Below are 23363 nucleotides of genomic sequence, written 5' to 3'. Positions count from 1 at the left end.
CTCTCACTCACTCACTCACTCACTCACTCACTCACTCACTCACTCACTCACTCACTCACTCACTCACTCACTCACTCACTGTTACACAGTATGTCACTCAACACAAATTCTGGCCCATAACTTTTCTGGCTCTTCTTTTTCACATTACTAATTCTCTCACACATACTAGAGCGCACACACACTTGAATTCACAAATCTTTTAGCAATTCATAAATCGCTCAGAGCCTCTCTCCTCGCATATGTAAATGCGTGCGCGTGCACACACACACACACGGCTGACTTGACTTCAGTAGATCTGCTGATGGAATGTTCTTCACAAGCTAAGGTTAGAACCACTGCACCGTCTTACGATCAGCAGCATAGCTTGAGGAAATTAAATCACCATTTACCATTCCTTTAGTGCTGTTTTAGGGGGAATCTATGCATTGGTGTTTCCAACCTTACATTTCAAAGCATTTCTGCACAACCCTATATTATTACACACACACACACACACACACACATATATGTATATATATATATGTGTGTGTGTGTGTGTGTGTGTGTGTGTGTGTGTGTGTGTGTGTGTGTGTGTGTGTGTGTGATAATATAGGGTTGTGCATAAATGCTTTGAAATGTAAGGTTGGAAACACCAATGCATAAAGAAACGTCGTACGTTCGTATATATATATATATATATATATATATATATATATAAATATATCTATACGAACGTACGCACGCCGTTTCTTTATTATTACTATTTTCTACATTGTAGAATAATAGTGAAGACATCAAAACTATGAAATAACACATGGAATCATGTTGTAACCAAAAAAGTGTTAAACAAATCAAAATATATTTGAGATTCTTCAAAGTAGCCAACCTTTGCCTTGATGACAGCTTTGCACACTCTTGCCATTCTCTCAACCACTTGTTGGGTTGCTACATGATCCCATCTGTATTATTTCAATGTACAATGTAGAAAATAGTAAAAATAAAGAAAAATCCTTGAATGAGTAGGTGTCCAAACTTTTGAATGGTACTGTGTGTGTGTGTGTGTGTGTGTGTGTGTGTGTGTGTATAAATTTGTATGACTTTTTTAGTAAAAAAGTATGCAACTTTTTTAAGCCAAGATAAATCACTATAGAGCTCTCTAGTAAGTTGAAATGGGTGCGGAATGACTGAGTACTGTGTCAATTGTAATACTTCTAGGTCATGATAAGACTTCATAGGGAACCATTTAGTGAGCTTTGGATTTGAGGTGTGGACTTCAGGAAATAGGTGCAGGGCTCTCAAAAGGCAACTTTTTCCTTATATAGAGTAATGATGCACTATGTAGGGAATAGAGTGCCATTTGGTACACAGCCCAGGTCTGTTAATGTAGATATAGCCCTATACAGTATGCTATATGGAGGCTAGCCAGAACTGCTGAAACAGAAAATGATTGCATTAAATCAAATTGAATTAAAAGCAAATGATGCTGTGGCTTGTTGCACTATATTTATTATAGAATCATGAACTGGAATGATGGTTAGATATAGGATAAGGAACAACGGAAAGCATATGCATATGTCAAATCAAACTTTGCCGAATACAACACGTTACCATGAATACAACACCTTACCGTGAAATGCTTACTTACAAGCCCTTAACCAAGAGTGCAGTTCAAGAAAGTGTTAAGAATTTTTTTACCAATAAAACGAATGTACAAAAATGTTAAAAAGTAACACAGTAAAATAACAATAACGGGGCTATATACAGGGGGTAGGAAGTGGTGAAGTGACTATGCATAGATAATAAGTAGCAGCAGTGTAAAAACAAAGGGGGGGGGGGTGTCAATGTACATAGTCTGGTGGCCATTTGATTAATTGTTCAGCAGTCTTATGGCTTGGGGGGGTAGAAGCTGTTAAGGAGCCTTTTGGACCTAGACTTGGCGCTCCGGTACCGCTTGCTGTGCGGTAGCAGAGAAAACAGTCTATAACTTGGGTCACTGGAGTCTCTGATCATTTTATGGGCTTTCCTCTGACACCGCCTATTATATAGGTCCTGGATGGCAGGAAGCTTGGCCCCAGTGATGTACTGGGCTGTACGCACTACCCTCTGTAGGGCCTTACGGTCAGATGCTGAGCAGTTACCAAACCAGGCGGTGATGCAACCGGTCAGGATGATCTCTATGGTGCAGCTGAATAACTTTTTGAGGATCTGGGGACCCATGCCAAATCTTTTCAGTCTCCTGAGGGGAATAGGTTTTGTTGTGCCCTCTTCACAACTGTCTTGGTGTGTTTGGAACATGATAGTTTGTTGGTGATGTGGACACCAAGGAACTTGATGCTCTCAACCCGCTCCACTACAGCCACGTCGATGTTAATGGGGGCCTGGTCTCTGACCTCCTCCCTATAGGCTGTCTCATCGTTGTCTGTGATCAGGCCTACCACTGTTGTCGTCAGCAAACTTAATGATGGTGTTGGAGTCATGTTGGCCACGCAGTCGTGGGTGAACAGGGAGTACAGAAGGGGGCTGAGCACACACCCCTGAGGGGCCCCCGTGTTGAGGATCAACGTAGCAGATGTGTTGTTGCCAACCCATACCACCTGGGGGCGGCCCATCAGGAAGTCCAGGATCCAGTTGCAGAGGGAGGTGTTTAGTCCCAGGTTCCTTAGCTTAGTGATGAGCTTTGTGGGCACTATGGTGTTGAATGCTGAGCTGTAGTCAATGAACAACATTCTCACATAGGTGTTCCTTTTGTCCAGGTGGGAAAGGGCAGCATGGTGTGCGATTGAAATTGCATCATCTGTATGCGAATGTTTATTTTTATTTTTTTAACTTTTATTTAACTAGGCAAGACAGTTAAGACTGGTGTAGTAGGATTCAATCTTAATCCTGTATTGACGCTTGTTTGATTGTTCGTCTGATGGCATAGCGGGATTTCTTATAAGCATCCGGATTAGTGGCCCGCTCCTTGAAAGCGGCAGCTCTAGCCTTTAGCTCAATGCGGATGTTGCCTGTAATCCATGGCTTCTGGTTATGATATGTGCGTACGGTCAATGTGGGGATGACGTCGTCAATGCACTTATTGATAAAGCCGATGACTGAGGTGGTGTACTCCTCAATGCCATTGAATGAATCCCGGAACATATTCCAGTCTGTGCAAGCAAAACAGTCCTGTAGCGTAGCATCTGACCACTTCCGTATTGAGTGAGTCACTGGTACTTCCTGCTTTAGTTTTTGGTTGTAAGCAGGAATCCGGAGGATAGAATTATGATCAGATTTGCCAAATGGAGGGCGAGGGAGAGCTTTGTATGCGTCTCTGTGTGTGGAGTAAAGGTGGTCTAGAGTATTTTCCCCTATGGTTGCACATTTGACATGCTGGTAGAAATTAGGTCAAAGGGATTTAAGTTTCCCTGCATTAAAGTCCCCAGCCACTAGGAGCGCCGCTTCTGGATGAGCATTTTCTTGTTTGCTCATGGCCTTATACACAAATACATGCATATACGCAGGCACTGGTACCAACATGAACTACGAGGGATGTTTAACAGTGCAACTTCAACCATAAATGAGTTACTTATCTTACTGTATGTCGTGTTATGTTATTCAACCCATCAATGTGAAGAATTCCATTGGACGAGGCCAGTCACGTTACTGAACACACACTACACACACTACAGACTCCGTCTGCATGGCAACAGTCTTGCCAGCCCCAATGTCGTAAAGCCATCAGGGCCCGTAATGAGATTAGGCATAATCTCATCGATTTAAACTGTATTATGATTTTTGGGCCTTTTTGTGTTGGTATTTGGGGGATCCTGTGTGTGTGTTTTTTTATATGTGTGTGTTTTTTTTATATGTGTGTGTGTGTGTGTTTTTGTGTGAGTGTGTGTGTTTTTGTGTGTGTGTGTGTGTGTGTGTGTGTGTTTGTTTGTGTGTGTGTGTGTGTTTGTTTGTGTGTGTGTGTGTTTTTGTGTGTGTGTGTTTTTGTGTGTGTCTGTCTGTCTGTCTCTCTCTCTCTCTCTCTCTCTGTGTGTGCTTGCATTTGTATGTGCACATATGTGTGTTGGAAGCATGCAGGCAGAAACTAGCTCGCTCAACATTTTATTGCCCTACAGTCCAGCACTCTGGCACTTACGTGTGTGTGACGCCTCTGTCATACAGTACACACGCACACACTGGAAAGAGGCCCTGTGTTCAACAGCAGAGAATCTCTCAGGATTAACACTTTGAAATAGTGAAGTAGGCTTTTCCCAACAGGCATTGGGCACGTGAAATGGTTCACGAGATAATTAACGTTCTGTATCAGTCACACTTAGTAACTTGACACGTTATTCTTTCTGTGATTAGACAGAGGCAGCGTGCGCACACACGCGCACACACATGCACACACAGACACACACAGACACACACACACACGGCGTGTAGCTTGATTCGTGATTAGAACCAGCACGGTAAGCCTAACACTAGGCCAACCGCTAACTGCTAGCCCCACTGATGATCAGTAAAGGAACTCAGGACTGCAGTCAGGACTGTACTGTACTTATGTCTGGAACACCACCCTTCCACACTCTCCCAACTTGGCACACGGCCACCGCCCCACAGTTCCTGTCAGAGCCAGTTGGGTAATTAACTTTTCATCAGGTGAAGTTAAACCCAGTCTATAGCCCTGTATCCCCCCCCCCCCCCTCCCTCAGCCTGACGCTGACAGTCAGAGTGGCTGATGTTGAAAAGAGGCTGGCCGGAGCATTTTATTGGAGCCCCGCAGCGCACAACCCTTTCTGAGCCCAATGGGCTCCAGATGTGGCTTTTCAAGCCTGGTGACAATTACAATTTGTGTGTGGGGGGGGGGGGGGATTCAGGAGTCACTGCCAGACACACACACAGAGTGAGCGCACACGTTCACATTCAGACACAGACACACACAGATACTTTAACATGTGCGACACGCGTATACAGTGAGGGGGGAAAAAGTATTTGATCCCCTGCTGATTTTGTACGTTTGCCCACTGACAAAGAAATGATCAGTCTATAATTTTAATGGTAGGTTTATTTGAACAGTGAGAGACAGAATAACAACAAAAAAATCCAGAAAAACGCATGTCAAAAATGTTATAAAAGGATTTGCATTTTAATGAGGGAAATACGTATTTGACCCCTCTGCAAAACATGACTTAGTACTTGGTAGCAAAACCCTTGTTGGCAATCACAGAGATCAGATGTTTCTTGTAGTTGGCCACCAGGTTTGCACACATCTCAGGAGGGATTTTGTCCCACTCCTCTTTGCAGATCTTCTCCAATACATTATTAAGGTTTCGAGGCTGATGTTTGGCAACTCGAACCTTCAGCTCCCTCCACAGATTTTCTATGGGATTAAGGTCTGGAGACTGACTAGGCCACTCCAGGACCTTAATGTGCTTCTTCTTGAGCCACTCCTTTGTTGCCTTGGCCGTGTGTTTTGGGTCATTGTCATGCTGGAATACCCATCCATTACCCATTTTCAATGCCCTGGCTGAGGGAAGGAGGTTCTCACCCAAGATTTGACGGTACATGGCCCCGTCCGTCGTCCCTTTGATGCGGTGAAGTTGTCCTGTCCCCTTAGCAGAAAAACTCCATGTTTGACGGTGGAGATGGTGTTCTTGGGGTCACAGGCAGCATTCCTCCTCCTCCAAACACAGCGAGTTGAGTTGATGCCAAAGAGCTCCATTTTGGTCTCATCTGACCACAACACTTTCACCAAGTTGTCCTCTGAATCATTCAGATGTTCATTGGCAAACTTCAGACAGGCATGTATATGTGCTTTCTTGAGCAGGGGGACCTTGCAGGCGCTGCAGGATTTCAGTCCTTCACGGCGTAGTGTGTTACCAATTGTTTTCTTGGTGACTATGGTCCCAGCTGCCTTGATCATTGACGTGTAGTTCTGGGCTGACCGTTCTCATGATCATTGCAACTCCACGAGGTGAGATCTTGCATGGAGCCCCAGGCTGAGGGAGATTGACAGTTCGTTTGTGTTTCTTCCATTTGCGAATAATCGCACCAACTGTTGTCACCTTCTCACCAAGCTGCTTGGTAATGGTCTTGTAGCCCATTCCAGCCTTGTGTAGGTCTACAATCTTGTCCCTGACATCCTTGGAGAGCTCTTTGGTCTTGGCCATGGTGGAGAGTTTGGAATCTGATTGATTGCTTCTGTGGACAGATGTCTTTTATACAGGTAACAAGCTGAGATTAGGAGCACTCCCTTTAAGAGTGTGCTCCTAATCTCAGCTCGTTATCTGTATAAAAGACACCCGGGAGCCAGAACTCTTTCTGATTGAGAGGGGGTCAAATACTTATTTCCCTCCTTAAAATGCAAATCAATTTATAACATTTTTTACATGCGTTTTTCGGGATTTTTTTGTTGTTATTCTGTCTCTCAGTGTTCAAATAAACCTACCATTAAAATTATAGACTGATCATTTCTTTGTCAGTGGGCAAACGTACAAAATCAGCAGGGGATCAAGTTCTTTTTTCCCTCACTGTACACTGACACACACAAATTCCAACACAGGCACACACAAATGTACAAGCGCACACACATACTCACAGGAGAGAAAGCACTGAAACACACCCACCCATTCATTACAGTGTACATCTAGTGTGCCTGTATGTATTACGTACTAGATTGTGTCACATTAAGTGTTTGTGAGACAAACGTGTAGAATTTAGAATGCTATAGTGATTCATAAGAGGTATTTCAGATCATGTCTTCGCATGGACTCCGAAACAGGACACTGTTCACTGGTGTCCTAGCTAGCTAGCTACTTCCCTCGCCATAACATTAACAGAAGTCCAGACTCTCATAGTGGTTACCCCATAGTTTATGCTAAGGTAGCCACGCAGAGCGGCACACCTATCAATATAACTTCATTCGTCACTATGTGCTGACGGAACTTTGTAACAATGGACCCCGTGTGTATTGGATAGCCCGTGATAATTGGATAGCCACCCATGCAGAGACATAAAGATTGTGTTAATGAGTTCATCTGACTCTGAGTAAGTAGTAACGGGGCTTGATTGCCAAAATCTCTCACTATCCCTTTATTTAATTTTTTGGGAGTGGCGGCAACGATTTAGCAGACTGCCTGCCGCTGCTAAGTTAATGTAGGAGAAATACTATTTCATAACACACTTTCATAACACACGCCTACATCACATTAAGCCCTGAGGGTCCCTCTTTCAGACACAGCGTGTTAGCCTCCATCTCCTTACAGTACTCCAGTCTCTCTGTATTCCAAATGGCACCCTATTCCCTTTATAGTGCAATGCTTTTGACCAGTTTCCATAGGACTATGGTCAAAAGTAGGGCACTATATAGAGAATAGGGTGCCATTTGGGATGCACACTGTGTACGAGCCCTAATCAGCGATGGCATTTCACACAAAGGTAATGCTGTGGGATTTTCTAAACAAGTCTGAGTGGAGGTGATGGCTCAGAGCCATTATAATTCTCTCCCACAGCAGGCTTTGATCCAAAATGACATGTTTTCTATGTGGGAGAGTTTCAGAAAAGCAAACTACAGTGGTTCGTCCTTTAAAAGTTGCAGCATACTGCGGCGCAGCTTGCATGGTGCTGCATGATTCGATTGCATGTTATTTAAGTGTGAACCACTTGTACCATTAATGCTAGTTTGACTGCCAGAGGGGATCTTTGAGAAGCATTTGATAGCCTTCAATAGTGGCTGTACTAGAGAATTTGAAACCTTTTTTTGTAAGAACATAGTATATGGGACTGATTTGAAGAGATTTTGCTTAATTATTTTGCTTAATATTATGGTGTTTCTATTCCAAGAAAAATGAAAAACCCTCTGGGTTCCCGTTAGGATGAAACGGAAAATATGGCGCTGTAAAACGTGGCGGTCGGGAGTACAGTACTTGGCTATTTAGCTAAAGAATCCCCGTGTCGTGCAGGCACGCGGGACACCGGGGTTCAATTCCCCGATGGGGAGGAAGGAGTAGGCTGTCCTTGTTAATAAGAATTTGTTCTTAACTAGCTTGCCTAGTTAAATAAAGGTTACACTAAGAGCATAACATTTCTACTATAATTTTCCTAATTTTCTAATTCTAGTCTAACCAATACCCAAACGGAGATTCAGTGAAAATAAAAATCTCATTGATTTATCAAGACCAGTCCCCAAAATAGTTGTAGGCTATTGCTTCTAACTTCAATACGCTCTTTAAATAAATAAGACCTACACCACCTTTAACAGCACATTACTCAACACTAGTGAGGCTCAAGTCGCCTCCAGTTTATCGAAAAAATATGACGTGACTCTCTGCCAATAATTACATACTGAGGATTGGAGGATATTTCTGTAATTCAGTGATATTTATTCCCATAGTAATTCGTTATGGATCCATAACTAAATAAACATCGGCATTTTGAAAGAGTATTTTTATCATTCTTTTATTAACAGAAGCATAAAGATGCCATTATTAGTTACATGGTTTTAGTTTGAAAGTGCAGACTGGCACTAAGAACAGAACAGCGGGAACGTTTCCCTAGTCAGTGTCATTATTAGTGCAATGCCCCTTAGTGTTGCTAGTGTGGCGGGGTGGGGGTCCAACCCCCTCTCCCTTCCTCCTCCTCCCTTCCCCTTGGGCTAGGTCCGTCTTCTGTGCGGCTCTGCAGCCCATCCCGTGCCCCCTGCCCTCGTGCCTTGAACCTTGCGCGCTTTCAGTGGATACAGATAGAGAACTGCAAGGCAATCCCATTGTGCGCCACTCAGGAGCCACAACCAATATATATATATAAGTCCTGCTAACAACAGGGTTCATAATACATCTGTGAGAATATCCAACCGGCTTTTAAATCATTCTAAAATATTGTTATTTTTTTAAACAAAGCGATTACTATTATTATTTTAGAGGTTTCGTTTTCAAATAACATGAAATTAGCAAGAAAAAGGCTGTTTATGACCATGGGGTGAGACATAATTTGTAAATAATGACAGTTTGTTATTTAGAATTATTTATTTATGTTTTTAGAGGGAGAGAAACCAAAGAACTACAGACATCTCATGGGTCTCCCAGTCAAGGCCGGCACAGGTATTGAACCAGCATCTGTAGCAACACAGCTTGAACTGCTATGCAGTGTCTTAGACCGTTGCGCCACACAGGCGCTGTATAACAGGACCGGCCGGCAGTGGCCTACAGTACTACAGTAAGAGCAAGATAATCCTAACAAAATAAAATAATTAAAACCTTAGTGTAACAGTTTTAGTAAGTAAAACTGAAGTCGGGCACAATTATCAGTTTCTATTTATGTTTATGTCGCCCATTCATTGTCAGTTAGACACAGTAGGACCCAAAAGTATAATCAGTGCTCTAACTCCCCCTTGCGCTGGTCTGGAGCAATGAAGTGGTGACGCAGGGTATCGTACTAAACCACACATTTCCTCTACAATACCACAGCATAATCACACAACTTTTAGTGGAGCAACCACTGTACATCACACTAGATGCATATTCTGTAGTCATCGCTGATGTCAAATGTCCTACATGGCAGTAGCTAACTTAAATCTGCCGCAAATAAGAGTAAATGGCCATTCCGAGAGCAACGCGAACACACACACACACACACACACACACACACACACACACACACACACACACACACACACACACACACACACACACACATGCTGTAACAAGAGAGCGGGAAGGGGGTGAAAAAGTAGGCCTTGTCGTTTTCATAGGCCACTGTAAAAGTGACGTTAATTCTATCACATAATGAGTTTGTAATGCAAATGAATGTGCTGCATATGACCTCCTCCTACATTCAGGCGGAGATCCTTCTGACTTGGATAATTACGGCCCAATCTCCAAGTTATCTTGCCTAGCCAAGGTACAAAAATGATTGCACTGACTGTTGACCAATAGGTTTGAAGCTTATTTCCTGCAATTCTATACATTTTGTCATAGGGTGCAAAGAAAATGTTGTGGTTTTTAAACAGATTTTCTTGCAATTCTATAGGCTAAGAAATCTAAATTTAAAAAAAGTTAGCTGACACGGGCTAGTTGATCTGGACATTTCTGACAAGTTATAAATAGCTCTCTAAGGTATGTAATGACTAACATTACAAGAGGAACTGATGATGCACTAACCAATTTACAAATTGCACCTTGTGCATTCTACTATTACAACTTTCAAGAGTAAGTTTAAAGCCGGACGGAGTTCCTTAAGAAAAATATATATATATTATGATTGGGTGGCTGGTCGGGGGACCCCTCTACTGACCCCTCACACAGTTTGGGAATCACTGCTCTAATTCACTGTCACATGTCTGATACATATTCACTCGTTGGATGGCTCTGTCATTGAATGGGTACCCGCCTATAAATATCTGGGCGTTTTGGATTGATAAATATCTGGGCGTTTGGAATTGATAAAGATCTAAAGTTTAAAAAAAACATGCTGATGAGCTAGTTAAAAAGCTACGAATTTAAAGTAGGCTTATTTTTTAAATAGATTTAGCCTCTCCCTGAACAGCAGGAAGCAGATTGTGCAGTCAACTTTCCTGCCAGTTCTTGACTATGGTGACAGCATTTACCAGAATGTAGCAGCCGCTACTTGGCATCTAATGGTTTAAGTCTACCATAGCGCCCACTGTTTTAATACTCACTACTGCATCCTGTATCAGAAGGTCGGCTGAGCTAAAGTCCCGTAGATCACTTCATTACTCGCTTCTTGTTTACAAAGCTCTGCTCTACTGCTTTCAACATACCTCACTTCCCTGTTCAAATATACAAATATGAGATGGCAAAACCGTTTGCAGGGTTGGTTAACTCTTGAGGTCCTGCTTGTCTCCACAAAGTTTGGTAAATCCGCCTATAGTTTTTAACGTACCGCAGCTAGGGAATACCATAAACAAATTACACCTGGATTTCCTGATGCTGATAGGTCAAACTCTGTTGTTTAATGAGTTTACTGAAGTGTGCAGTTGTTTCAATTGACTATTATAACCTGATGTAATGTATTTATAGTTGTCTTGGTAGTTATGTTTTTGTTGTATGTGTTGATGGAATTTTTGTCCTCAGGGCACTATTGTAAATGAGACGCTGGTCTCAATTGGGCTTCCCCGAATAAATAAATGATAAGAGTGAAAGTTTGTCTTGTCGTTTTAGTAGGCTACACACGGTATTGGTCCCACATTGAAAATGTATTTTTTTTTTTTTTTTTTAGGCCTATCTGAAATGCAGGCATATCCACCATTGACCTTATACCCGTCAAATAACGCATAGAATCACAGATATTTTTGAAAGATCGCAATGAAGTAAAAAAGCAAAGGTCTAAACTATACATTACGCTCAAAAATTTGCCAAACAACCAGTAGGCTTACAGCAGGGAAAGCCAATGAATTAATTATTCTGGCACGGTGGCCAGGGCCATAAAGGTTGTAGCTTACCATTTAGATGAGTTGCAGCCTCCTCCATGCTGTGTTGAACCTCATGAGAAGTTTCTGATTCCAGTCACCTTCCTGGCAAAATGTACTTGTCCGGTCCCCGTAAAATGCCAGCTGGACAAGCTGGGCTTCTCATTGATGTAACAAGCTGCGTCTGTTCACTAAACAACCTTCTTCAGAGTGGAGAAGGAATTTTCGCACATTGCTGTAGATGTCCCACATGTAATCCAAATTCATGTTTCAGTGCCAACCACATTGCTATCAAAAAGGCCTGCCGTATCTTTGAAGAAAACTGAGTGGGGTCCATTTGTTGTTGCTGGCTGTGGTTGCGATTTCGCTTTGCAAGAATCAATAAACTCTGCTTCCACTGGTTCAGTTTTGCTTAGATCCAACAGGTTGTCAGGTGCTAGTGGCTGGGGGTAACGGAGGTGCAGGTGCTTGTTGTGATGTTGTCCTTGTGCTGTTGGTGCTAGGCCCTGGCTCTTCTCGATCGAATTGGCCACCAGGCAGATGGACGGGTATTACATTTGCTGCTAGGCTCCTCAACCTCGGTAGTGCGGTCAGCCAGCTGCTCGGTGAGCTCGGAGAACACTCAACATGGTGGACCTCCGTGATTTGTTCTTGGCAGTGCCAAGATTAGCCGGCTGTTATTATTAAGCTCTCCTCTACCAAAACGTAACTAAGATTGTAGCTATTAGCTAGCCTATTATTAGCTAGCCTATTATTAGCTAGCCTATTATTAGCTAGCCTATTATTAGCTCTCTGGAAAAGTGAAACTTTTTCCCCTCTGTGAGAAAAAACGTTCAATTTGACCCAGCCATGGGTGGGATACAATGAGCTTCCTAAACATGGTAATAAAGCCAGTGCCTTATGACATTGCATGGCTAGTTGCCCAATCGGAATGCATTTTTAGTTTTTTTTAACTACTAATTATTACATCTCTTCAGTTCTATCTTTTTCTTGTTGTGCTTATTCTCTCGTTCGTTCTGTCTCGTTGAATGATACTTGACACACTGTAGGTGTGCATTCACTTAGAACCGCTTTCCTTCAATCTGAGCTCCTTTTTCTGTCTGTGTCACACGTTTGGAATGAAATGGCCTGCAAGGCTGTCCATGACATACCCCTAATGGGCATGTTGCTCTTTTTGGGTGTGGTCAGAGATTAGCTAATAGATGAGTGCTACATTTCCCAGAATAGGAGAACTTGATTCAATGACGGGGGTCAATGACCACTCTTTTCTGTGGCACACACCATGTTTTGGAGGCTACAATAAGCCTAAGTACCAAGTATGAGTGGTATTAGGGTCTTCTATGTTCAGTATAAAATACCATCATATATTGAGTATATCATTGTTTGAGTCTTTACTCTTATTGATTTGATATGGAGTTCTGCTTTGGTCTTAAATACTCCAGACGTATGGTAACTTCAAGTTGTTCGGGATACATTTCATGTAACAGATGGTGTGCATTTAATTAGCTGGGGCTGGGCCCTATCCGATAGTCATTGAGAAGTCCTTCACTTTATTGCAGCGCTCTCATAAAGCACCAATGACTACTCCGTGATGCTAACCGCTAGCGCTCACCACATGAAAGGGCTATCCTCCATTAAAAAGTGTGATCTAATCGCAGCGCGATATTAGCCATTAACCAAGCCCACATGTGTTAGGGGAATGAGAGAGCCGGTTGAAGATGCAGCCGGTCCCAATTCACTCCCTACGTCTTGCCTTTGGCCCTAACGCTTCGATATGTTTGCCAATCTGAATGGTCTGGATAGCTTCCACCATATTGCTTAGACCGTACAGATCTAGAAAACAGAAGGGCTGGGGCCAGTTTGAAGTGGAAAGGGATAGATAGCGATTTGGGACTGGCTGTAGAAGTCAATGGAAAGACTAGCATGTAGGCATTGGTGACACTTTATTTAGATAGTCCCCTTGTGATGCTTCATGATGCTCATCAAGTTCACCAACTGCCTGTTACTGGACATGATAAATGGCCCCTGTAGATGTCAATACAGTTGCATAAATACACCGAAATGACAGTTTGTGGAAGGTTTTTGAGCAAATATACGCTACCGTTCAAAAGTTTGGGGACACTTAGAAATGTCCTTGTTTTTGAAAGAAAAGCTCAAAAAATATGTGTCCATTAAAATAACATCAAATTGATCAGAAATACAGTGTAGACATTGTTAATGTTGTAAATGACTATTGTAGCTGGAAACGGCTGATTTTTAATGGAATATCTACATAGGCGTACAGAGGCCCATTATCAGCAACCATCACTCCTGTGTTCCAATGGCACGTTGTTAGCTACTCCAAGTTTATAATTTTAAAAGGCTAATTGATAATTAGAAAACCCTTTTGCAATTGTTAGCACAGCTGAAAACTGTTGTGCTGATTTAAAGAAGACATAAAACTGGCCTTCTTCAGACTAGTTGAGTATCTGGAGCATCAGCATTTGTGGGTTCGATTACAGGCTCAAAATGACCAGAAACGAATAACTTTCTTCTGAAACTCGTCAGTCTATTCTTGTTCTGAGAAATGAAGACTATTCCATGTGAGAAATTGCCAAGAAACTGAAGATCTCGTACAACGCTGTGCACTACTCCCTTCACCGAACAGCTCAAACTGGCTCTAACCAGAATAGAAAGAGTGGGAGGCCCCGGTGCACAACTGAGCAAGAGGACAAGTACATTGGTGTCTAGCTTGAGAAACAGACGCCTCACAAGTCCTCAACTGGCAGCTTCATTAAATAGTATCCGCAAAACACCAGTCTTAACGTCAACAGTGAAGAGGCGACTCTGGGATGCTGGCCTTCAGTGTGTGGAAGCCAGGAGATGCTAAATGTGTTTTATTTTAATTTACGGTTTATTATCGTGAGACTGGCAGTTATTTGCTTGTCAGTTAGCGGCTGAAAAAATGTCATGACCGACACTGCCCTATTGGGGTAGTGTGTAAGAGTTGTGTATGTCACTTTTCCATAAAGTCAGTCAGTCATTGGTCCCACACACAGAGTCTGGAGGAGCAGAACAGAACTATACACTGAGTGTACAAAACATGAACACCTTCCTAATATGGAGTTGTGCCCCCTTTTGCCCCCAAAACAGCCTCACTTTGTCGGGGCATGGCATTCCACAGGGATGCTGGCCCATGTTGACTCTAATGCTTCCCACAGTTGTCTGGATGTCCTTTTGGTGGTGGACCATTCTTGATACACTCGGGAAACTCTTGAGCATAAAAAACCCAGCAGCGTTGCTGTTTTTGACACTCAACCCGGTGCGCCTGGCAGATACTACCATACAACCGTTCAAAGGCACTTCAATCTTTTGTCTTGCCCATTCACCTTCTCAATGACACGCATACACAATCCATGTCTACATTTTCTCAAGGCTTAAAAATCCTTCTTTAACCTGTCTCCTCCCCTTCATCTACACTGATTGAAGTGGATTTAACAGGTGACATCAATAAGGGATCATAGCTTTCACCTTGTCAGTCTGTCATGGAAAGAGCAGGTGTTCCTAATGTTTTGTGCACTCAGTGTAGTTTAACGCTGAAGAGTCTATAGTGGGAGGAACCCATCCAGCCTGACCCAGAGTGAGTTCACAACAGAAATCACCTTACAATTTTACCTCAGACCACCCCATACAGCCATGAACTGGGTCGGTCTCACTGCTTTACATTATAGTGAACCAGCTATCTTGGGTACACACTCAACCATGTACTTTGTGCATGTAGCTATGTACTTATGATGGTGTGTCAGATGGTGTGTGTGCGCGTGCGTGCGTGCGTGTCTGTGAGAATGTCAGATATCACTAAGGCTCATCTCTACATGCTGCACTGCTGTATAAACTATCCCATATTATTTATAGTATACTGTAAACGACATTAAACACAGGCTATCTTTTCTATGTGGAGGCCTCAGTGTGACCTCCACTCCTTGGTCTTGTTCATTTCTCCTCCCCCTGGTCCCCCTTAAGGAGGAGGAGGAGGAGTGCATGGCTCATCCCAGTCCTTCGAGCTCTTCCTTCAAGGTACGAGATGAGGAGACACTCTACAGTGCCCCCCCCCCCCCTCTCAAGGAAGAAAACACTGGCCCTATTCTCAGAGAGATTGTGAGGGAGAGCGTGAGGGCATACCATTAGGAGATGGTGACACTTTAAAGGAAGGAGTTGAGGATAAGAATTTAGGAGAGAGGGAAGCATATGAAGGTGGGTGAGGAGGGAAAAAAGGAGACAGACCTATCCAGTTCCCATTGGGGTGAAATAAGTTAAACTTCAAGCCAGATGTGAGGATGATTACAGTAGAAGTGTTCTTCTAGCACAGGCTACACACAGGATTACTTTCGCGCTCAAACAGGAAATGCTGATAGGAGAATGCAGCCAAAGCAAACACACACTCGGGCCCAAACTTGCCATCTGGAGAGGGCCTGCACCTGCTACCAAAAGAAGGTGATGTCATTCTCCTGAAAGAAAGCCACATGTGGGTTGAGTTGTTAGTCAGTTACACACTGAAAGTTTCTAAAACTTTCCTCAAAGGAAGACCGAGGAGTAGGCTATATCCTGTGATTACAGCAGTAAAGTCTAAACAGACCGTCTCTGTCGAAAAAGGTTTTAAATAAGCCTATTGAACTGCACACAGGCAGCAGCACAGTTCAGACTAATCACTTTGAATGTGGAAGGCTTTGATTTGAGGACAAGACTCCCAGTAAAAGTTAATGCGTTTGAGCCAATCAGTTGTGTTGTGACAAGGTTTGGGTGGTATACAGAAGGAAGCCCTATTTGGTGAAAGACCAAGTCCATATCATGGCAAGAACATCTCAAATAAGCAAAGAGAAACGACAGTCCGTTATTACTTTAAGACGTTAAGGTCAGTCAATCCGGAAAAAGTTATTCGAGTGCAGTCGCAAAAACCATTAAGCACTATGATGAAACTGGCTCTCATGAGGACCGCCACAGGAAAGGAAGACTAATACTTACCTCTGCTGCAGAGGATAAGTATATATGAGATATTATACAATAAATCAGCTCAGTAGTTTTACAAACCGGAAGATTTAACCTCAGCCCACTATTGAAACTCAGTTTTCCTCCTATAGTGTCTGAAATGTGCATGTTTGATATCGGCTACAGAATCACTGATCTACAGTACCAATCATCTTGCAGTACAATAGCTAGCTACACATTATGTGAAGATTAGCGATTCTGTGCCTCCCCTGGCTCAAAATGATACCCTCAAACGTGCTGAAAATCTTGTGTAGGTTGTAGCAACTGTATGAGCAGGCTTTGTAAACTCTACTGCCATGAGTGTTTTCCTGTGAGGTAGAGTGGCAGTAGTGGGTTAGGACTCTCCAGTGAACAAAATTGGTTGAAAGACATTTTCAACGTCTTTTCAACCAAAACATTTCAGGAGGTCTTTGCCTCAGCTTGAGGGGCGTGAGTCACACCTAATCCCCCACCAGCCCCACAGCAGTATCAGGATAAACAGTAAACATGGAGGCTAACATGTGGACAGGAAGGTTAGCGGCAGCCAACATGAATCATTTGAGACTTTACATTACGGCTTCATCCAAACAGTATGTATTGTGAATGGGTCGCAAATGGGTTACAGTACATTGGTGGCGTTTGTCAAGCCAGTAGGTCACCTGTTAGTATTTTCCCGAGGACAATGAGGAAATTAGGCTAGGAGAAGAGTATTGGGTCCCAGGCTCTGAAAAAATGAGTGGGAACCAACAGCAGCTAATGATGCTAACTTGTGTTAGGCCGAACAGGGCTTGACCGTGCTGCAGTAGATTCACATGAAGGTTCACTAGCCATTAGCCGTAGCCTAGCGCTGAAGGTTCACTAGCATTTGCCATCGCCTAGTGCTGGAGTTACACTAGCATTGGCCGTAGCTTAACGTTGAAGAGGTCCTGACAGGCAAATTAGCGAGTCAGCGTCCGTCCTGCTCTCCCTGTCCCTCTCGACACTGCTCACTAACACCCCTTACACCAGGGCCACCGCCGTGTGCTGTGCCACCTCAGAGGGTGTGAAATTGTGCTATTTCTGCAGGGGCGGTCATGCTAACAAGCTAACACCAAATGACAGCGTGGAATAGCCCTCAGGGTACTGGCTCCAACTGGACATTATCATTCTGCTATTACTTAGCTAATTTAGGGATGGCTAATAGAGCACTGCTGTTACACACACACACAGGCACACATACACTGTACAGTAGAGTGAGTACAGGCCAGCCCAGTGTGCGATCCAGTGAGTTTGTTTTCCTCTTCTGTCCCTCTGCAGTGTCTCGTCCCAGTGGAGGTGACCGCTCTGTAGAGGTCACCGCTAAATCACCCTGACACAGTCCCACTCATTAATCATAGACACACACGCACGAACAGTGTCTTTGGAAAGTATTCAGACCCCCCCCCTATATTTTTTTCCCCCGTTAGACTTATTCTAAAATGTATTTAAAAAAGCATTTATCCTCAGCAATCTACACACAATACCCCGTAATGAAAGCGAAAACAGGTTTTTTGACATTTTTGCAAATGTATTAAACATAAAAAACAGAAATACCTTATTTATATAAGTATTCAGACCCTTTGCTATGAGACCCGAAATTGAGCTCAGGTGTGTCCTGTTTCCGTTGATCATCCTTGAGATGTTTCTACAACTTGATTGGAGTCCATCTGTGGTAAATCCAATTGATTGGACATGATTTGGAAAGACACACACCTGTCTATATAAGGTCCCACAGTTGACAGTGCATGTCAGAGCAAAAACCAAGCCAGGAGGTCGAAGGAATTGTCCTTAGAGCTCCGAGACAAGAATGTGTCGAGGCACAGATCTGGGGAAGGGAACCAAAACATTTCCGTGGCCTCCATCATTCTTAAATGGAAGAAGTTTGGAACCACCAAGACTAATCCTAGAGCTGGCTGCCCAGCCAAACTGAGCTATCAGGGGAGAAGGGCCTTTCTTGGTCAGAGAGGTGACCAAGAACCCGATGGTCACTCTGACAGAGCTCTCTGTGGCTCTCTGTGGAGATGGGAGAATAATGCTGTAACCTAACAAAATGTGTAAAAAGTAAACGGGTCTGAATACTTTCTGAAGGCACCGTATGTACAGACATGTAAACGCGCGCACACACACTCATACAGTTGTCCCACTGAGCGCTGTTCACCTCAGGATTTAGTCCATTAGCCCACCATATGGGTCTACTGCTCTGAGACAGAGCTAGCTGTGAACACGGAATGTCTCGTGAATGTTTTATGTCTTGTTTTTTTTCCCTTTCCTCCCTCCAGAGATCAAATCAAGTCGCATTGGTCACATACACATATTTAGCAGATGTTGTTGCGGGTGTAGCCCTCTCTTTTCTGGTTCCTGTCATGCTATCTCTAGTCATCCCTCTTTCCTTCACTACCTTTCTCTGTTTCTTTTCTCTCTTTTTATTTTAATATTTTTTATTTTTTACCTTTTTCTCTCTTTCGATTCGCTCCCTCCTGGTGTTTCAGGGGCCAATTCAATAAGAATAACACTGGGTTAGTTGGTTTGTTGTCTCCAGTGCAGGACTACCCAGGGTTCCCGCTCATAAAGTGCAAATCTGGCCTCTTGGAATTTGCCTGCTTAATCACCACCACGCTCATCTACAGCAGTGGAGAGAGGGAGGGCTAGCGGGAGGGAGGGCTAGCGGGAGGGAGGGCTAGCGGGAGGGAGGGCTAGCGGGAGGGAGGGCTAGCGGGAGGGAGGGCTAGCGGGAGGGAGGGCTAGCGGGAGGGAGGGCTAGCGGGAGGGAGGAAATGGAGAGTGAGTGAGTGTTTTAGCAGCAGGGGAGACCTACTCCCCTTGATTATCACAGATTGGAGTGTGTGTTTTGTGCGTATGTGTGTGGGTTGGTGTGTGCTGTAGACCGGGGTCACACGCCAGCCGTCCCGCGGATTAATAACTTTGCTCAAGCAAGAGTAAACTTTTTGTATGGAAGAGGTTTGGGAAAGTCAGCGACTATGATGTGAGCAGGCGTGATCACCGACAGATTAGTCTGCGTCACTCTCTCTTTTTTCCCCTTCTATCGCTCCCTACTGACTGGTTTGAAAAGGCATGACATGCCTGCTTAATGCCCCCTTTAAAAAGGGGAATTGGAAACCTCTCATTTCCATGCTCAAAGGGGCATTTTGAGTGTGAATGCTGTCTCATAAATGGTAACGATATGTCCATATACTCAGTACACATGTAACGTGGAAATACACTTGTAGTAACTGTACACACGCCCACACACACACACACACACACACACACACACACACACACCACCATCCACACTCCCTCCACCACCCCCACTCACTTCCCACACCAGTTAATAAAGCCTCAGCACAGTATACACTCGTCTCAGATTACCCATAGTGCCGCAGGAGTTTGGTCTCTCTCACCGCCGTCCCGCACTTCCAACTGACTCCACTCGGCCCGTCTGTCTCCTAATGACCCGTAATGGCAAACTCTTAAGATCCTTAATGGGCAACTGAATCTCCTCTGGCCCTCTAGCACTCCCAATTCCACTCATATAATCAGATTAACTACTCTCTCCTCTCTCGTGTGTGTGTGTGTGTGTGTGTGTGTGTGTGTGTGTGTGTGTGTGTGTGTGTGTGTGTGTGTGTGTGTGTGATGATCAACTGAACTCAGAACAGAGAACTGGACAGTGGTAAAGTTAGCTTAGATAAGAGGCATCACTGTGACATTGACCTGAGGCAACGCCATCTCTTTTCATAACCCGATAGGTCACAGTCCTCTCCCCATGTAGCCCACTGCTATTGGCCCACCTGCTGTGATTTACAGATAGCAGAGCCGTACATGATGGGTATTAGGATCTGTGGTGGGTGATGATTGACTCCGTTTGGCTTTAACAGTGAGTGCACTGTACTCCCTGACGTCCGAGACGTAGCCAACAGAAAAGCGGCCTGTGAGAAGCTATCACACTGTGCAGCCCACTGTACACGAGTTGGGTGGGGTTTCTTGTGTGTTGGGTGCAGGGAACAGAGGAATGAGTGAAAACCTGAGCTTTTGTATGTGTGCGTGCTTGCATTCGCACGCTACACGTTTGTTTCATATGTCCAGGGATCCTAAATAAACCTTAACATGCATCCTCCTCTTCTCCCCAGGCATTTGGGAACGCCAAGACGGCTCACAACAACAACTCCAGCCGCTTTGGCAAGTTCATCCAGGTCAACTACCAGGAGAGTGGTACCGTCCGGGGGTGAGACATCTGCCCCTTCTTTACCCAGCCTCACCTTCCTTCCGCGTTCTCTCTCTTTCTCTTTCTTGCGGTCTCTCTCGTACACTGACTTTTTCTATTTGCTCTCCCTGTCTCTGTCTCTCTCTCTGTCTCTATCATGTCTCTGTTTCAATCTCTGTATGAAGTGAATCTTGTCTAAAGTCATTCCTGTGCGTGTGTTCAGAGCGTACGTGGAGAAGTACCTTCTAGAGAAGTCACGTCTGGTCTACCAGGAGCACAATGAAAGGTAAGGGGAAAAGTATTTACATATTTACCTACAGCTTAAATGAAACATACATTTATGAAATAAACACATGCAAGTATATAATATTGCATAACATATACGGTTGTTTATCTAATATTGATTCAGTATCTTAGTCAGCTTGACTCGGTGGTAAGTAATCCAATCCAAGTGCATTGGTTGTGTACACAGTTTAGAATACGTTATAGTTGATGCAGAGAAATGCTCGTTACTGGCTCCTAACAGTGCGGTAAAATGTCAAACGAGTACACAAATATCAAATATCATAAACAAGAAATCAAGATGAATCCAATTAACAACCCTCCACTATCAGTCATTCAAATGCAATATATGTGTATGTACACCAACGATATATACTAAGACTGATAGCAGTAGATATACTGGTGAATCCATTACCAAGAATCCAGTATATGAATTCACTGTGTGTATAAACAGTGTAACAAAAATGCAATTTTTTTTTTAATAGATATTAGAATTAGCTATGTCGAATACAGTATGTATCCACTACCAGTCAAAAGTTTCGACACACCTACTCATTCAAGGGTTTTTCTTTATTATTACTATTTTCTACATTGTAGAATAATAGTGAAGATTACAAAACTATGAAATAACACATATGGAATAATGTAGTAACCAAAAAAGTGTTTAAACAAATCAAAATATATTTTAGATTCTTCAAAGTAGCCACCATTTGCCTTGATGACAGCTTTGCACACTCTTATAATTCTCTCAACCAGCTTCGTGAGAAATGCTCTTCCAACAGTCTTGAAGGAATTCACACACGCTGAGCACTTGATGGCTGCTTTTCTTTCACTCTGCGGTCCAACTCATCCCAAACCATCTCAATTGGGTTGAGGTCGGGTGATTGTGGAGACCAGGTCATCTGATGCAGCACTCCATCACTCTCCTTGGTCAAATAGCCCTTACACAGCCTGGAGGTGTGTTTTGAGTCATTGTGCTGTTGAAATACAAATTATATTCCCACTAAGCGCAAACCAGATGGGATGGCGCATCGCTGCAGAATGCTGTGGTAGCCATGCTGGTTAAGTGTGCCTTGTATTCTAAATAAATCACTGACAGTGTCACCAGCAAAGCACCATCACACCACCTCCTCCATGCTTCATGGTGGGAATCACACATGCGGAGATCATCCGTTCACCTACTCGGCATCTCACAAAGGTACGGCGGTTGGAACAAAAAATCTCAAATTTGGACTCATCAGACCGAAGGACAGATTTCTACCGGTCTAATGTCCATTGCTCGTGTTTCTTGGCCCAAGCAAGTCTCTTCTTCTTATCGGTGTCCTTTATTAGTGGTTTCTTTGCAGCAATTCGACCATGAAGGCCTGATTCACACAGTCTCCTCTGAACAGTTGATGTTGAGATGTGTCTGTGACTTGAACACTATTGTATTTGTTTGGGCTGCAATTTCTGAGGCTGGTGACTCTAATGAACTTATCCTCTGCAGCAGAGTTAACTCTGGGTCTTTCTTTCCTGTGGCGGTCCTCATGTGAGCCAGTTTCATCATAGCGCTTGATGGTTTTTGCGACTGCACTTGAAGAAACTTTTAAAGTTGTTGAAATTTCCAGATTGACTGACCTTCATGTCTTAACGTAATGGACTGTTTCTCTTTGCTTATTTGAGCTGTTCTTGCCATAATATGGACGTAGCCCTATTTGGTAAAATACCATCTTCTGTATACCAATCCTACCTTGTCACAACACAACTGATTGGCTCAAACACATTAAGAAGGAAAGAAATTCCACCAATTAACTTTTAACAAGGCACACCTGTTAACTGAAATGCATTCCAGGTGACTACCTCATGAAGCTGGTGGAGAGAATTCCACGAGTGTGCAAAGCTGTCATCAAGGCAAAGGGTAGCTATTTTGAAGAATCTCATATATATACAGTGAGGGAAAAAAGTATTTGATCCCCTGCTGATTTTGTACGTTTGCCCACTGACAAAGAAATGATCAGTCTATAATTTTAATGGTAGGTTTATTTGAACAGTGAGAGACAGAGTAACAACAAAAAATCCAGAAAAATGCATGTAAAAAGTATTTGACCCCCTCTCAATCAGAAAGATTTCTGGCTCCCAGGTGTCTTTTATACAGGTAACGAGCTGAGATTAGGAGCACACTCTTAAAGGGAGTGCTCCTAATCTCAGTTTGTTACCTGTATAAAAGACACCTGTCCACAGAAGCAATCAATCAATCAGATTCCAAACTCTCCACCATGGCCAAGACCAAAGAGCTCTCCAAGGATGTCAGGGACAAGATTGTAGACCTACACAAGGCTGGAATGGGCTACAAGACCATTACCAAGCAGCTTGGTGAGAAGGTGACAACAGTTGGTGCGATTATTCGCAAATGGAAGAAACACAAAAGAACTGTCAATCTCCCTCGGCCTGGGGCTCCATGCAAGATCTCACCTCGTGGAGTTGCAATGATCATGAGAACGG

At 43.5% G+C, this 23363-nt stretch overlaps 1 protein-coding gene across 9 annotated transcripts in view; it reads left to right on the top strand.

Moving 5' to 3' along the window:
• Positions 1-23363, top strand: part of myo9ab (myosin IXAb) — a 234826-nt gene that overhangs the window by 105248 nt on the left and 106215 nt on the right. For all 9 annotated transcript variants that reach the window (XM_029758347.1, XM_029758342.1, XM_029758343.1 and 6 more), the window contains exons 3-4: positions 20527-20621; positions 20824-20886. In XM_029758347.1, the coding sequence (XP_029614207.1) occupies positions 20527-20621; positions 20824-20886 (158 nt within the window). The remainder of the gene's footprint in view (positions 1-20526; positions 20622-20823; positions 20887-23363) is intronic.

Source organism: Salmo trutta, chromosome 7 (genome assembly GCF_901001165.1).
Source record: "Salmo trutta chromosome 7, fSalTru1.1, whole genome shotgun sequence".
In the NCBI taxonomy this organism is placed as follows: Eukaryota; Metazoa; Chordata; class Actinopteri; order Salmoniformes; family Salmonidae; genus Salmo; species Salmo trutta.
This window is presented reverse-complemented; position numbering and strand designations above follow the sequence as displayed.